Source organism: Microplitis mediator, chromosome 2 (genome assembly GCF_029852145.1).
Source record: "Microplitis mediator isolate UGA2020A chromosome 2, iyMicMedi2.1, whole genome shotgun sequence".
NCBI lineage: Eukaryota > Metazoa > Arthropoda > Insecta > Hymenoptera > Braconidae > Microplitis > Microplitis mediator.
In genome coordinates, this window is record NC_079970.1 from 13,309,145 (window position 1) to 13,327,454 (window position 18,310).

Genomic DNA, 18,310 nt, shown 5'->3' on the forward strand with positions numbered 1-18,310 from the left:
TAATAACTGTGAATATTGATAACTATTTACCGTCAACAACACATAAACGGTCACCAATAATTACTTAAAATAATAAATAATAAATGTGAATATTAATGATTATTTATCGTCAACAACACATAAACGGTCACCAATAATTATTTAAGAAGAAAATAATCCGTGTTAACTTCCAAGTCTTGGATAAAAGTTTATCGCCAGGACAAACAAGTACGCAAATATCTATATCTATATTGAACGTTACTGTAAGCAGTGCGCTCTCTCTCACTCTCACGTGAGAGATATACGAATAGCCACCAACGCGGGACAAATTACACGCCAATGTATATAACACAAAGGTACTTACAGTCGTCGTTGTAATATAATATGTTTATTGGCTCCATTGGTATTAACTCTTTATCAATAATTACTCCAACAACCCAAAAGACACAATTTAATTGACAAATGGCCAATAAACTCTATAATTATGCAATTGTTGCCCAAATGGCGTTTCAATAAAACTTTTATTTTGTGGCAACAGCAGCAACAGCACACCTTACTCTCACAAGAGATTATCCACGTCTGAACATGGCAGCACGTGAGTCTCACGCCGGCACCTTGGCCGACGCCATCTTATAATTTCTCTCACTTTAACCAATGGAGCAATATACCTGTCGCATGTTAATTTACTCATCGACACCAACACGATGCATGACTTGTTTTTGGTGTAATTTGTCCATTCCCGACATTAAATGACCACTCGCATATTTCAGAGCCTATTGTGAATGTATTTTATAGGTAAATCTCGCATTGATTTATTTATAAACATTGTAAAATTATTTAAAATAAATAAATTTACCGATGCCAACTGTTGCGTTGACGCGCATGCGTCAACCAACCAAAATAATAATAATAATAATAATAATCAAATAATTCGAATAAATAGATACGCAATTATTTATCCCGGCGGCTATGAAATCCAATTAGCAATTCATAAAATTCAGTACATTTTACTGATTTACCCGCAATTTTTACCTAGGAAATTTAACAAATAATAGAAACACAGTAAATAAAATAAAATAATAATAATAACAGTATGGTAATAATAATGATATGGGAGACGTGTTGAGCAGCGTGTGCTGCCATCTGTTGCTCTTCTCCGACCTGATGCGAAGATGCCGCGATATTTAAATATCGTGACAAAATATCTGGCTGAATTTTGGTAAGGATTTTTTTTATAATATAAAATAACCTTTGAGCGTATAAGACGTTGACAAAAAAAAAATATTTGTTTTTTTGGGACACCCTAATCAGTATTACGTTTAAGTGTCTTTTGAATCATTAATAACCCTTCTAATTACTGTAGGCTACTGATTCTTTATGTTTATCTTTTGCGAAGATATATTTGTGGTAAAAAAAAGTTTTCTACGTATTTATTTGTACTAAAAAAAAAAAATATAAGTTTGTCAAAACGCAAGAATTTAAGAAAAAAATGAGTTTTTAATTTTTTTTTAATTGTTCCACCACTTAAAAAAATTCAAAAAAAATTCCTGAGTATAGAGGAGTATAAAAGACATTTTCTGACGAATTTTGGTGAGTGACATATTTCAAAAAGGCTAAAAAAAAAGATTATAATATTCTTTTCTCTGTTAAAAATCGGCTTTTCGTTTGAGAACCACGATCATATGATTTTTTCATGTTTTGGACTCGTAAGAATTAGGAAAAAAATCATCATTGATTAATTCCGAATTTTACTATAAAAATAAATATAATTTCGAAAAAACAGGTCTTGTAATTCTCGAATACCGTTTGAGTTGAAGAGCTAAAAATTGAGGTGAATCATTTTCATTCGACACCAAATCGATCCCCTAAGTTTGAGTCAAAAAAGCCATGGGGGCAGAATTCCCATATTAATCCGGCTATATCCTTTAGTGCGTTTAAGCCTAAACATGCAAAGTTGAGCCTGGCAACTGGTAAAAACACTAAAATATTGGGAACGGGAAACGTTTTAGTGAATGTGTCAACCGGTAAAAGACAATGGGACATCGGGTTTAAAAACGTGTCATACGTACCAGATTTGAAAACGAATTTATTCTCGGTGGCACGAGCCACAGACTTTGGACATAAAGTAACCCTCAGGAAAACTGAAGCATTGGTGATAAATAAAAACAGTGATGTGATTATGCGCGCGCAGAGACGCGGGAACTTGTACTTTATAAAAGACGTTAAAGACAGTGTTAGCAATGCCGAGACTAGTGAAAAACTGGGGATAAATAAATGGCATGAAAAGTTACCGCATGTAAATGAGTGAGGCGTGAAGCTCATGGCCACAAATAAATTGGTGTGTGGCTCGGAAATAAACGACAATGATAAATTATCAGAGTGTGAGGTGTGTATACAAGAAACAAACCAGATTACCTTTTCCCAAGACCAGTGAACAGAGAACTTAGACGTTATTAGAAATAGTGCATTCAGATGTATGCGAACCAATGCGACATGTATCTGGCTCAGGGAAGAGATATTTCGTCACTTTCATTGATGACAAGTCAAGATGGTATCAAATATACTTGATGAAAAATAAATCTAAAGTCCTGGAGAAGTTCAAGGAATACAAGGACGAGGTGGAAAACCAGACTGGGGAAAGGATAAAGGCGTTACAATCAGACAACAGAACAGAGTATTGTACGGGGAATTCAATGAATGTCTACGGAAAAATGGAATTCGGAGAAGATTGACTGCACCTCACACCCCCTAACAGAACGGCATTGCAGAGAGAAAAAACAGAACAATAATAGAGATGGTATGATTTATGTTGCGGCAGGCAGGGGCACCCCCTCACCTGTGGGCCGAGGCATTAAGCAACGCAAATTATACGAGGAATAAATGTCCGACCAGTGCGTTGAACAGAGAAATACTGTATTGTGTGTGGTGGGGAAAACCTCTCACGGTTAAACACATACAAGTGTTTAGAACAAAAGCTTTCGTCTTGGATAAGACGCAAAAGCGCGGGAAACTAGATTCCAGGTCAGTACCAGGAGTATTCGTAGGATATGCATATCGTATCTACTTTCCGCGAGATAGATCAGTGAAAACTACGCGGGATGTGAAGTTTGTCGACCAGATTGGTTTTAAGAGCAAATATAAGGAAATATTTGAAACTGAGAGAAACACTGAGGTAATAAAAGAGTAGTGCGAAGAACTCGAGATGCCGAGTGAAGAGCCGGAGAAGCCCGAACCAGAAACGAAACAAGACAGACCCCAAAAAAAGAGAGGGGCAACAGAGTCTTGGAAAGGCGTACATTTACCCAGCAAGAGAGGCCGGGGACGACCGATGTACATTCGGACAGGATCAGTAGGAAGAACGAGGAAAGTATACGTCACCGTACCAGACGAACAGAGTGGGGAGAACTACATAGCTGCTACGAAGAGGAGAATGAAGAAATAGAAAATGATGCGATGGACGAAGATGTATTCGCATATTTTACAGTGACAGAAAATCCGACTACATGGAAACAAACGAGCAAGACAGAAAATGCAGACTCGTGGAAGATAGAATTAGAAGAAGAGATGCTAGCCTAAATAAAGAACAAGACATGGGAAATCGAAAAGAGACCCAGGAACAGAAAAGTAATCGGAAGTCGCTACGTATTTTGTACTAAGTCTGATGGCAAAAAAAAAGGTCAGATTAGTAGCAAAAGGATGTTTTCAGAGGCCAGGAGAAGATTTCACCGAGATATTTTCACCAGTAGTGAGGTCAACGTCGGTGAGGATCAGAGCGGTGATAGCAGCAGAGTACGATTTGAAAATTCACCGAATGGACATAGTGACTGCGTATTTAAATGGTGAATTGCGCGAAAGTGTATACATGGAAGTGCCCAAGTGTATGCATGAGATTACCGAAAAGATAATTGCGGGTGAGCCCATCGGTTTAGGCGGGAAGGTAATACGTGACGGGAAAATAATAGAAACCGTAACGCGCTGGAGAAAGGGCTTGAAAGCGGGGAGTGACAGTGTGTGCGCTCTGAAAAAGTCGTTGTATGGGTTGCGCCAAGCCGGGGTTGATTGGCATAGAAAATTAGTCGATAGACTAAATTTATTAGGATTTAATGCAGTGCCACAAGACAATTGTTTGTTTGTTAACCAGAAAGGTACCAGAGTTATGTATATAGCTATATACGTAGATGATATCTCATTAGCTAGTGACGACGAGACCTAATAGGTGAAATAAAGAAAGCGTTGTCAAAGTCACCCGAGACTAAAGATCTCGGACTAGCTAAAAGTTGTATAGGTATCTAATTTGAGCGGGACGAAAAGTCATGTGTGTTCTTGAGACAGAGACAGTATACCAGGGCCGTACTTAAACGTTTTGGGATGGATAAGTGTAAACCGATAGACACACCCATTGAGGCTAAAAGTAATTTAGTAAAACCAGAACGTGTGAGTGAGTCAGAAATGAATAAGTATACGTACCAAAGTTTGTTCGGAGCGTTGTTGGATCTTGCGATAACTACTAGGCCAGATATAATTTACGCGGTTAATTTTTAAGTCAGCTCAATACCAACTACAATGTCGATCATTGGGAAGCCGCAAAAAAGGGTTTTGAGGTATTTGAAGGGTACGATAGACTACGTGTTGAGATTTGAGCAAACCGGGCTAACTCTATTTGCTGTTGTAGATGCTAACTGGAGAGGGGACTCGTCGGATCGTAAGTTGTATACGGGATATGGATTCATTCTGGCGGAATGTGTAATTAGTTGGGAGGCGCAGAAACAGAAAACAGTGGCGCTCTCAAGTACAGATGCAGAGTATATGGCAGTAGCGGAGGCTACCAAAGAGGCACTATACTTCAAGGGCTTACTAATTAGTTTGGGTATATAGGAAGACTCAGAAACTGTCACGATACTAAACGATAATCAGAGTGCAATCAGTATGATCAAGAACGATGTATATCCCCAGCGTACTAAGCATATAGATGTTAGACATCATTTTGTAAGGAATGAGTATGCGTGTGGTGTGATAGATATAAAATATCTGTGATTAGAAAGAATGCCGGTAGATATCTTTACAAAAAGTCTGAGTAGTAATAAACACAGAAAATGTGTGAGCAATATAGGTATTGTAAATTAGTGTGTGTGAGAGCTTGGATTAGTGTGCACGCACTATGTACCTTGAGAGAGGGTGTTGAGAGGTAAGGTTCATAGCGCTAGTATATTCTAGATTAAACCAGAATGTATTAGCTATACTAATGACCATTGCCTATCTATCTATAGTGTTTAGTTCTAACCAGTACACCATCCTAAACGGACGTGTATCTTGTAAATATAGATTGTAATATACGTGTAATATACTTAACGTTATAACCACGAATATATATTGTTACGTCCGATTAATGTTTATACTTTTCAAAATAATACTTTTTTAATTCATGAAGTTTTATAACATACAATGAGCCACGCGAACAGCAAAATACCTGTCAAGAAACATCTTAGTGGGTAGAATAATGCGTGCGCCGATCAAAGTGAAAAATATAGAGGGGCAGATAAGGAAATTTTGGGCCCCAGGAACAAAAAAAAGGCTCGCTCTCTTCTGGCTGCAATCATCAAAGTGTGAACAAGTTTTTTTTACAATGAAGAAAAAGAAAAGGAAAAGTGTTAGTATAAGTACATCATCATGTGTTCACTCAGGAAAACCAGGTATGATTAAAATATTAAATAAAATTTAAAATGTTCAGTTTAGAAATATTCGAATTACAAAATTATAATTTGAACACTTGTAGTTTAAAATTAAAATATTAAATGAAAGTTTAAAATGTTCAAGTTCAGTTTAATTATATCAGAATTACAAAATTGAAAATTCGAAAACGTGTAGTTCAAAATTAAAATATTAAATTAAAGTTTAAAATGTTCAAGTTCAGTTTGATTATATCAGAATTACAAAATTAAAAATTCAAACACGTGTAAAGTAAAGTACCCAGTACTTGAACACTTCTAAAAATGGGACCAGTAGTTGAACACACTTTTAGAATTGTTGTTATACAAAATCCGTATTTATATTATGAGTAATATGCGCATCTTATAATTATTCAATGATACAGTATTTAATTTCTGTAATTTTTTTTAATTATAAATCAAAAAAATTATATATTTTGTAACTTTAAAGTTGACATGTCGAGAATAGCCGATAGGTGCTATTTTTTTCATGAAAAAAATACTATACCGTAAACCGTACAATCAGTTAAAAAAACGCTATATCATCATTTTAAGTAAAAAAAATTGTACCACCCAATGAAGTAGTCTTTTCTAAATACTATATATTTTTTGCAAAGACATAAACTAAAATTTTTATATTAATTTTAGCGTCTAACTAAACCTCCCAAAGTTCAAAGCGGTACCCAAAACTTGAACAAGATGGCGTTACATGTTCAAGTATTGAGTCCATGTTATTTTCATGGCAGCACTAGGTGAACAGCGTAAAATTTATTCTAGTACAATAACAAATAATTTAATTTAATTATTTATTTTTTAAAAAAGTTATACAAAAATATAGTATGAGTGATTCATCAGCAATCAGTGTGATAATTTTAAGTGATTTCGTGTGAAAACGTATCTATTTCATCGAAATAAATTTTTATTATTTTCTAACCAAAAAAAGTTCATAACATATAGGTAAGATAAAAATTGTGAATAACATTTATTTGTTAAAAAAAAATAATCCGTTACAATTAGTAAAATTTACAATAAAGTTTGTTAAATATTTAAAAACTTTAAAAATTAAACAAGAAACTATTTAGATCTAAATGATTAAATTATTGTTTTGTCCTTGTAATAAAAAAATTATATTTATAATAAATAAATCAAAGTATTTATGATTTTCAAATCAGGTAACAGTTCATTATTTGTGTTGTTTTTAGTTTATAATAATCAATTAATTAGTAATAAAAAATGTAATTGAAAAATTAAATACAAATGTTTCTTATTTTTAAATGATCATATCAAGTATTCACAGCATTATTTTTAATATAATTCAATAATTTGTAATAATTCTTTTGATGTTTCAATGAAACGTTGAAAAATTTTGGTGTGTCTATTGCTATATATTTTATTAGTTTAACTACTGCTCCCGGAGTGTTAAACTACTGCGGCTTGTCAGAGTTGATTGTTTAACTACTACTCCTTTCATAGTCTATTTTAAAAACGTTGTCAAAATATAAATATTCAATCATCTGCATTATTTTGCGCTTCAATCAATTCAAAATTGTTTATATTTTCATGAAAATCATTGATTTGAACTAATCATTACAAATTTATATATTAAAAGTAGAGTCAAATACGTTTTACTTTGAAACCTGTTCAACTACTGGGTACTTTACCTTAATTTAAAATTAAAATATTAAATCGAAGTTTACAATGTTCAGTTTAATTATATCAGAATTACAAAATTAAAAATTCGAACACGTGTAGTTTAAAATTAAAATATTAAATGAAAGTTAAAATGTTCAGTTAAACTATATCAGAACTACAAAATTAAAAATTCGAACGCGTGTAATTTAAAATTAACATATTAAATGAAAGTTTGAAATGTTCAATTAAATTATATTAGAATTACAAAATCAAAATTCGAACACGTGTAGTTTAAAATTAAAATATTAAATGAATGGTTTAAATGTTCAGTTTATTTATATCAAAATTACAAAATTAAAATTCGAGCATATGTAATTTAAAATTAAAATATTACATGTAATTTTTGAATTTTGTAAATTAGAGTCGGCTGACTAGCCACCTATTTTTGGATCATAATCAAAATCTATTTGAGTTAGGATTTAATTCCAACATTGTTATTAGAAACATAATCTCCTAACCTCAACAATTTTGTAATTGAGTTAACAATATAGCTAGAAATTAAAATTTAAATATCGTTTTATTAATTTCAAAATAAACCTATCCTCCTTCATAAAAAATCTCTGGGGTTCCCGGTCTATAGGCTTCGGCTTGGGCCAAATACCTTCAAAAACATTCATTTATGTCAATTCCTGACATAACAATATCTATTATTTATTAATAATCTGCCTGTCTTTATCATCAAAGAATTACTTTATTGTTATTTTTTATTAAATTATCCAGCTCCGTTGTATTCACCTTATTTGTGACATTCCCGATTTTAGGTCTAAGATATATAAAAAATAGTGTCATTATTTAGTTTGATTCCAAGTATTTTAATTATTTTAAAATTATGGTCATCAACACCTAGCTCGTTATGCTTAGTTCTATTATTAATAATAATCAAGAGTCCACCACCTGAGTGGTTACCTGGTCTATCTTTTTTATAACAAGTATAACCGAATAATTTAAAGTTATATGTATTGGATGTCTTTGTTTTGTTAATTAACATTATGTCAATGTCGTACCTTACAATAAAATCTTTTAATTCGTTCGCTTTGTGTTCTAGACCATTAGCATTCCAATGTCCTATTCTTATATTTTGATTAGTTAAATTACTATCCATTTATAATTTGATGAAATTCTAATAATGCTTATATTTTTTGTGTGTTATCAGTACAATTATCAAGCTTATCATTTAGTATTTTTAAAGATTTAAATTATATTTTAAAATCAAAAAGACTGTTTAAAGTTTCAAATTCATGGAACAATTCACTAATATCTGCTAAGATATCATTAGTTTTACTTTTACTACTATTTGGCAAAGTATTATATTGTCTTACATTATTTTTATTACTAATTAAAGATGCTTATTGTTGCCCTGTTGTTGCTGGATATTGCGTTGGCTCTGGTTGCTGAGTAATCGCTGCTTGGGTTCCCATGAACCTACGGATTGGTAGTGTAGGATAATTCTCTTGGTTGTTTACAGGTCGTCGGTGCATATGTTTCGGTTTAGTTGTAGTTGTTCGTTGAAGCCTTCTCGGCTCAATTTTCTCTACATGTTTTAAGTATGTTGAGCTTTTTGAATAGTTAGCGGGATGTTCACCGCTGCAGTTAACACATTTTGGTTTATCTTCAGGCTTTTTGTACAGTCTTTCATCTGGTGATTTTCTGCAAATTTGACACAATGCGATTCGTAGTGGCAATGAATTGTGCCATGTCCATAGCTTCGGCAATTATAGCATTGTGTTACTTGCTTCGGGTTCTTTTATTTCTCCCATCTGACCAATATGCCACAAACGTCTTTGATGACTCCTACTTTTTCAGTCTCAGTACCATATCGTATAGACATATAATAAGTTGCTGATTCTGATTGTATACTGTCTCGTGTTTTCGTTTTAATTAGTTTCTTCGGAGTGACTCCTTGTTTTTTGAGGTCTTGTATCATATCATTTATTTCCAAGGATGGTAATTCTTTAATGACAAATTTTTTGTGGACTTGTTTTCTTCGTGAGTAGGTGTGGTATTTCAACTGCAGTTGGGTGATGCTGCCGATAACGTCTTTATATTCGATCTCCGAAGTTATTGAAAAAACGATTTTCCCAGGTGAATACTTCATTTTCATCGTAGGAAGTGTTTCTTTTACTAATTCAAGAATTGTTGCGATCGGCTGTTGTGTTATATCAGTAAGTATTGATATTACTTGTTTTTTAGTTTGAATTTTACTAGATCCTCGTGGTTGCAAGTGAACTAATTCTGTCTCCATTTCTGATTCTGAGTCCTCTTCCGATGATAATACTTCGTATTGATTGCTTAATGGGATGGACGTATCTGTAGTTCGTGAGGTTTTGTTTTTCTTGGACATGTTGTTTTGATTTTTCCTTTTGACAGGTTTAAATTGATTCAATTGATTTGTCTTTACCATGATGAGCTAGCAGCCCATCGGCTTGAAGCTGGTTTAATGATTTTTGGGCCTGCTGGGCACTACCCATTGGTCGTCACTTCCCAATCAGTAGCACAAATGAATTTTCGAAAGATGCAAGATATTATAAATAAGGCTGTTTACTAGCACTTTGAAGATCAGAATGTCCGAGGAGAGTCAGGTGCTACCCCTTTGACAGCTCGTAATCTGGTCTGCCGCTCTTAGATTCCCTCCTTTTATACCTGAGAGCCAGGTTCTAGAATGTTCGGCGCAGAGTGGGAAAATTCGGTACCTGCGCTCCAATGAGATGGCTGGATTGAAAGGAGGGGGGTTAAAGTTAAGAGTTGGCCAATGAGAATTCTTGATTGAGGCGGGAGAAGCTAGATTTTGCAACTGCAATGCTTTTCACCATGTTTAGTGAAACTTCGAGTCATTGTAGTCTTTCTCCATGGTCCGCGCGATGTTAACCACTTACTTTTGAATATGCCCTAATCTATGCGCTTTATTACCAATAATCGTAAACATAACTCTAAGATTTCTTTGTTTCTTTTTAATTATTTTTGGTTTTTTTATTTATTGGAGCGCTAGACACAACTTTTTTTGAGCCTGACAAGCTCAAAAAGCCCGATGCGTGAAAGAGTATTGTTAAGCTCCAAGAGCTCAAAAGTTTATTTACGATAATGTTTTCGAGTTCTTTGTTCCAAAAACAGCGGGAAATTGTAGGGCTGGCCCATGAGGCCACCCTTTTTTCAGATTTTCGTTTATTTAATCCATATACTTCATTGTTTAATTCCCTAAACTACATCTTTATCTTTCAGTTTTAATTTTTCACATTTTCAAATACTAATTGAATTTGTTAGTATAATCATATGAATGAATATAAATCGATGACGGTATTAACACCACATGCTAAGGAGGGGGGGAAAGGGCTAAAAATCAAATTTTTTCGGTTTTCTTATAGCTACACATTTTGAGAATATAGTCTGCAAATTCGAAGTCGATCATAGCAAAACTCTCGAAGTTCTTAACTAGTTGGTCTTCTTTAAAACTGTAGCTTCGATAGCTGCGGGCGGTCGGAAAGGGAGTGCAGGTATACAGTTTATTCACTTGATGATCGTTCCAATCTATATTGTTCTGTTTTAAAAAATTTTTGTATAAGTCAAAAAAAAAAATTTTTTTTTTTTCGTTTTTAGCATTTAAAACTTCAAACACATTTTCCTCGAAACTACTTTTTCAAAGTCCGTGAGCACTGCTATTTTAAAACTACATTACCGTTTTTGTTCAAACTTGGTACACACTTTCTACGTACAAAATACCTTCCCCCAACGTTGAGCTTTAGAATTTTTTTTACATCAAGGGGGTTTTCCACCTCCAAAATAGTGCAAATTTCGTAAAAAATAGCAGTTTTTACTTTAAATGACCACAAAAAATTAAAAAAAAAATAATCAGACAACGTTGGGAGGAGGATTCAACAATGCTTTGACTAAATATCAGTGGTTTTTTATCTTAAATATTTTCCAGCTGTGATACAGTGCTCACCACAAATCGTCTATTTTAAAAGACGTTCTGGGAAAAGTTCCGTCACCGGCTTGTTATCGGATACTTTTGCATAAAAAAATTACTTAATGTTGTTGAATCTATACTTAATAATGTTCGAAAGGTGGCAATAAATTAGCTTAATCCATAAGCCTAAAAAAAATTCGTAACAAAGCGTTTTTTTCACGATTTAGCCTTTACCCCCCCCCCCTTAAACCTTATGTTAATGACCGGGTATCCGGGTGCCCACCGCGACTCATTAGTATAAAAAATTAAAGAAAAAAATCAATATTTCATTTTGAGCTTCCGGATTGTTGTTTTTCAGCTCAAAAGCAAGTGAATTGTGATAAAAAAATTTTTTTGTTACTTTCTTTTATTCTAAAAATAAACTCAAACTTGAGCTATCGCTTCATTGGCAACCAGGTACCCACATTAGAAAGCATAGAAATAAAATTGAAAATGATAACTAAAAATGCATGAAAGCAAATATTATTTAAAAAACGAATAAATACAATATTTTTTTTTATAATTAATGAAATTATTCGTGACATTTTAAGCATTGCGTGAGATCCCAGTTCGGGCTATCTATATTTTTCTCAATTTATCTATAAATTGTCTTATTGAGAAGGTTAATTGTAAGTTAAGGTTTCACTATATTTAAAAATTGGTGTATTACCGTACGATGGACGGCTTGGCTCAATAATTTGGAACGTGTACCTCCTCCTTGAGGTGGATAGCCACGAGGACAGGCAACCGTTCGATCTCAAACCGATCTCGATACACGTTGTTTTCTACGCAGCGTTATTGTAGTAACAGATCGGATACTATTCGCTCGACTTTACCTCGGTCCTCGAGCTGGCCTCCCCAGGACTCTGAAGGTAATTTTGATTGAGCAGTAAAGTGAAGCAGGACTTACCTTTCGTTGAGGACGGGCAAGTCCGTACCGCAAACCCTCAGCAACGTTGGTGAACAAATTGCGCAGCGTCTCACTTAACTAGTAATTACTACAACTAATTATTACTATGCGAGTTTGAGGTTCAATTAATTTAATCCAATTTAATGCACGACAAAAGAAAAAATTTATTTCAGAAAACACAATAACTTGCCAAAGGCGTTCAAAATACTATATAGCTTTAACAATAGAAAAGAAACGTTCCTACAACGTTGGATTTATATTATAATTCTCAATTTACGTACAGCAGGAAAAATATATATCCGTACCGCGTGGCGCGCTAACCAAGAGTGACTTCAATCCAAAAAGGCCCTCTGGTTCTTTTTGGTTACAGTTGGCCAACCTCAAGTTGCCTAAGGAATCGCTAGGGCTTATCTGCACCTCAGTGGCTGTAACAATGGAGCGAACCCACACTCCTTCGCTTAATGAAAGATAGAATGACTAGATGTTGAGTCTCCCCCCCCCCCCCCAGAGAGGGCGCCACATAGGCTAAACTGGCCTCATTTGAATAATGAGCTAGCCACGTATGTCCCTGCAAGGTGAACTGCAGGGCACTGGACCAAAGTCTGTTTCAGCGGGTCGACTTAAGATCTTCTGAGGTGGAGCATTGCGCCTCCGGGCAATTATAGCAGACTTCACCCGTCACTTGGTGATGGAAGTCTGCGCAGATAACTCGTACGATTACAAATCGCATGGTCGTTGATGCCTCTTGGTTGTCGCGACGTCGGTGAGTTAAATTATTAAATTCACGGGTAGCAAAGATCGAGGCACAAAGAACGCCTCGTCACAAAGTTATAGATCAAATTGAACGGAATATACTATAGGACCGGATAGCTCAACTGGTAGATCACTCGGCGCGATACCGACATGGTCTGGGTTCGATTCCCAGTTCGGGCTATCTATATTCTTCTCAATTCATCTATGAATTAGCTTATTGAGAAGGTTAATTGTAAGTTTAGGTTTCACTATATTTAAAAAATTGGTTTCACTGCACTAAAAAAACCAGCAGCTATTCAGCTCCAAACAATAGGACCAGCTCTACTACCTGTGTGCCCTAAATTGGTTTCAGTTTTTATTCACAATTCTACAGATTTTTTTTCTGATAATAGTCCGTAACTATTGATATTTGAGAGAAAAAAAAATTTTAGAAAAATTTTTTTCTTAGTAAAATAAACGAAAATTTTTAACATTCAGGTTCGTGGGTACCTGGTCGCTAAAAACCGTCTGTCAAGTCAGAAATTAACATAAGGGTAAAAGAGTAGAGGTGCAATTTAATGTTTTCGAAAATTTTCTAATTACCCAGAAAAATGATTTGCCTAATTATATATAATCACTTATATATGATCAGATCCAAAAATTGGCCAGATCTGATTATATATAATCATGCAGGGACGAATATTGTCATTTTTGGAAATTTCATTTAGAATATCTGTAAATTATTAATTAAGTAATTTAATTAGGATTTATTGTCTTTATTGATATAAAGGTCGGTTAAATTTAAATTGAAAAAAAAAATTTACATTTATAAGTAATAAAAGCTTATGGCATTACTTAAGTCAAGTAATCAAATTGATACATCTGACGTAAATAAGGCACCTACTGATGAATTTGGTTTTGTACAATTGCAATAGAATTCACTAGATACATATAATCAAATCTATTTATCTATAAACTTATAACGTTATAACTATTCGTATATAAATCTATATCGATTCATACTTTTAAATTGCTGCCGAAACCTTCGAACATTTTTTAAATATTGGGGATTTAAGTTTGATGGATAGCCCTGATTAAAAAAAATGATTAAAAAGTATTTAAAATGATTTGTTTTTTAATCATTTTTAATACTTTTTAATCCTTCAAATCATTTCTAATCCTGTCTCTTATGGACATTTAACGTGTGAAATCGTTTTTAATCATTTTTTTTAATCAGGGAGTTGACAAAATAAAAATTTAATAACATTGATATTAAAAAATTGTCATATTATGTAATATGTATATATTAGACCTATATACATAATTAAATATTTATAGGTTTAATATCAATTACGTCTGATCAGATCTAATCATACATAGACATATATAACTACATCATATAAGTTTATATCAGTCATGTCTGATCAGATCCAATCATATATAAACTTATGCATGCCATGTCTGATCAGATCTAATTATATATAGGCCTATATCTAATTATATATGGGTTTGTATCCGTCATGTATGATCAGATTTAATTATGTATAGACCCATATCTGTTTATAGATGGGTTTATATCAATTAGATCTGATCAGATCTAGTCATGTATTAACTCATATATAATTTATTTGATCATATATAGGAAGATATAATTCAGGTCTGGTCAGATCTAATTAGATATAGACCTATATATAGCTTTATGCATAGTTCGAGACATAATGTATTGGTCAGACATGATCAGATCAACCCTAGCGAATTCGGTCATACTTAAAAAATACTGAAAATATCCACTGAGTTTTAGCCCAGTTCCGGTCATTTTTCGGTAATATACCAAAAAAAATACTCAAATTATACCTAAATAATGCTTCTATTTTGGGTATGTTTGTGAACATTATATACCTAAAAAGTACTCTAATTTTTTTTTTAATTGTTAAATTTAGCAGTCAAATTTTAATTTATTAACCAATAAAATTAATTTATTAATATAAATAAGAAATTGATAGGAGAGAAATAAAATACATGTTTATTCAAATTTTGAAATTTTTATTAAATTATAAATTAGTTATTTTATTAAATTTTTTTAAGAGCAATAAAAATGAAAAAGTTTTTGATATTATTAATAAAGAAAATCAAAATAATTTCTAATTATTTTTAAATAGATTTCGCTCTTCGCTGCCTGTTAGGAAATAGTTCAGAGTTCTTGTTCTGCTTCTTTCGAGCAAATCCATCGTTTTTAAGAAAGTCTGTGACCCATCGATAAATATTATGTTCAGGGTTATGTTTCTTCGTATGCTTTAATTTTTTTTTTTTTAATGCTTCTTTTTTTTAGCTACTTCCATTATTTTTTATTAGTTGACACAATTATTTATAACTTCCACTACCAGCGCCAGTAAAACAATTTAGAATATAAAGTTTTTATTAAACAATCAAATCAATAGTATAGTGGAGCAAAACTGTAAAACAGTATGGAGACGATACACTATTTGCTCCGAGAGTAACAGACTGGAGCTAAAGGGGCTCTCTTAAATTAGCAGGGACAAATTAATTTTTTCAACTTTTTTTTGTTAATTCGTTTGTTCGTCATTTGTTTTTTATTGTTTGATCAAAATTAATTTTTGTTCGATTATTGTTTTTTACAAATAATATTTAAAAATTTGACTTGAATCTGGCTCTTGATAATGTAGTACTGACATACATTTTTTTTATCAATCTCAACTAGATATTGTTTGTTCGATAAAAAAAAACATTCGTTTGATTTTATTTTCTTTGTAATTAATTTTTTTAATATAATAACACCCACCCAACTGTATATCTTCAAATAAATCCTACTGCACATGCGCGAATTTCGAATCAATTGCGCGGTCTATTTAAATAATAATAATAATTATTATAATAATAACTATTATGATAATTATTATTATAATAATTATTAATATAATAATTATTATTATTTTAATAAACGAATTAGCAAAAAAAAAAGTTAAAAAAATTAATTTGTCCCCGCTAATTTAAGAGAGCCAAAATGCATTTCATTTATAAACGCCATCTATACTATATTTTAAAAATTATTTTTCTACAGTATAATTTGGGTATGAAAAGTTCACAAACATACTCAACATTTACGGTAATTTCGGTATTATTTCGGTATGATTAGGGCATTATTCGTAAAACGTACCCAAATGTTATCAAATGTATACTATGTCCAAAACACACTCAAAAAATACCCAAAATTTCGGTATGATCGAATTCGCTAGGGAAATCATACATAACGTCATGCATAATTATGTATGAAGGTAGATATGATTAAATATAATCATACATAAATTCATATATAATCATATATAATTATATATAATTTCATATACAATCATACATAATTATATATAATGAGGCAAAATCATTTTTCCCTGGTAATACGCTAACCATTCAAATTTTTAACTTTCTAATACAACATTTTAAACGCAGCAGTGGTACCCTAAGAAGGTAAAGTTATTGTTACACTAAAACAATTAAATATATAACCTATATACAGAAAATAAACATTTTATAAAAATAGATAAGGTAGTGACCAATATATAAAAATTATAGCTTCGCCTGGCTGCACTCAATGAACCAACTACTGGTGATATGCACGGGTTGAGTGGAGCTGATTTTGCTTGCTATCGACAAGCAAGACGGGCTGGATTGAAAGGAACATTTCGAGCATTTTTGAGTTCAAGACTACAAAATTTGGATAGCATAGTAAGATCGAGTGATCGAGATTTACCAATTGTAAATATAAAAGGAGATGTTCTATTTAATTCGTGGAAGGAGATGTTTAGTGGAAATGGAGCATACTTCTCTTCTAATCCAAGAATTTACAGTTTTAACGGCAAAAATATTCTTACTGACTTCACTTGGTAAGTTTTATCAACCATTTACACATTAAAATTCTAAAAAAGTAATGTAATTATGATACGCAATCACGTGCCCAAAAATTGAATTAGTAAGAATATTTTATTCTTCACACCAATATTTAAATCGAAACATTTGAATGCATATTAAAGTTGTGAACAGATTTTTAATTTCCCGCTAATAAAATTGAAATTTTCGAAAAAAAGGAAGTTTTGCGTTCAAGAAATATCGTTGGGGAAAAAAATGGTTAAAAACGTTTTTCTTTCGAAAACAATGGCATACCAAAGTATTTTGAAGCTCAAAGAGCTTGAAAATGTATTCAGTAGACTGTTTCAAATTAGGGGACTATTTTTTTTTTTTTTTGATAAACATTGAAAAATCGAAAGGGTATCTTAAAATATGGCGACAGTTGAAATTTTGGCTCTCAATATTGATATTTAGAGGTGGCTGTTGATGATTTTCGATTTTTCATTTAGTAACATGGTAAAAAATCCATAACTTCCGAAAAAATCAAGATACAACAAATCTCATTAAGAATATTTTGTAGGAAATTTACTGATCTACAAAACAGATCTATGATTTTTGCATAAACTCAACCATTCAAAGATATCCGACGTCAAAGTTTGATACAATTCAAAGAACTTATTTTTGCTCGTTCTGAATTTTATAACATGTCAACCAATGAGAAGTCAGAAATTCTCAAAACAGTTTTTTGTAGGAAATTGAATGCTCTACGAAAAAGGTCAAATTCAAAATTTTCGCAGATTCAAAAATTTCGAAGACATTCGCATCACAAAATCACACTGTCTGAAAATCATGATATTTCTCAATTTTGAACATTTTTTAATTTTTGTATCGCTTCAAAATTCAAATTACCATTCAACGAAGCTCACGTCGTTAAAAACATAGTAAAAAATAATTTTTATAAACTCAAAAAGACTAAATATTTTATTGTTCAATCTTAATCTTGATTTAATAATGTCATTTTTCATCGTTAATCACCATTCATTTAATCGATTGTATTTTTTTTTTTCATTAATGAAGAATTTAAAAAAAATTTTATTTCAAAAAAGTTATTATAAGACCTAGAAAATTTGCTAAAATGTACAAAATTTGTTTTTTTTTACGTTAGAAAAACAAAGAGCAATGCAGTTGAATCAAATTTTCGATAAATAATGGCTTTTTAGTAGATTTCATAAAAATCTAACTATTGTATTTGTCCTCATGATGGAATTTTCGAAAAATTTTGCTACCCCTAAACTCAGCTCGGCGAGCTGAGTCAGGAAATACATTCACTTCAAAAGTTTATATATGTATTAATATATATATATATATACATATATATATATATATATATACAATATAACGCGCCGTTCTCCAACGATAGCGTCCGCAATTCTACACCGATCTTAATGAAACTGAGTAAACTTATTCTATGGACGATTACCTTGGATGAGT

At 32.2% G+C, this 18,310-nt stretch overlaps 1 protein-coding gene across 5 annotated transcripts in view; it reads left to right on the top strand.

The window, feature by feature from the left end:
* Nucleotides 1-18,310, top strand: part of LOC130664099 (collagen alpha-1(XVIII) chain-like) — an 826,723-nt gene that overhangs the window by 676,662 nt on the left and 131,751 nt on the right. For all 5 annotated transcript variants that reach the window (XM_057463858.1, XM_057463861.1, XM_057463863.1 and 2 more), the window contains 2 exons: nucleotides 16,424-16,441; nucleotides 16,547-16,857. In XM_057463858.1, the coding sequence (XP_057319841.1) occupies nucleotides 16,424-16,441; nucleotides 16,547-16,857 (329 nt within the window). The remainder of the gene's footprint in view (nucleotides 1-16,423; nucleotides 16,442-16,546; nucleotides 16,858-18,310) is intronic.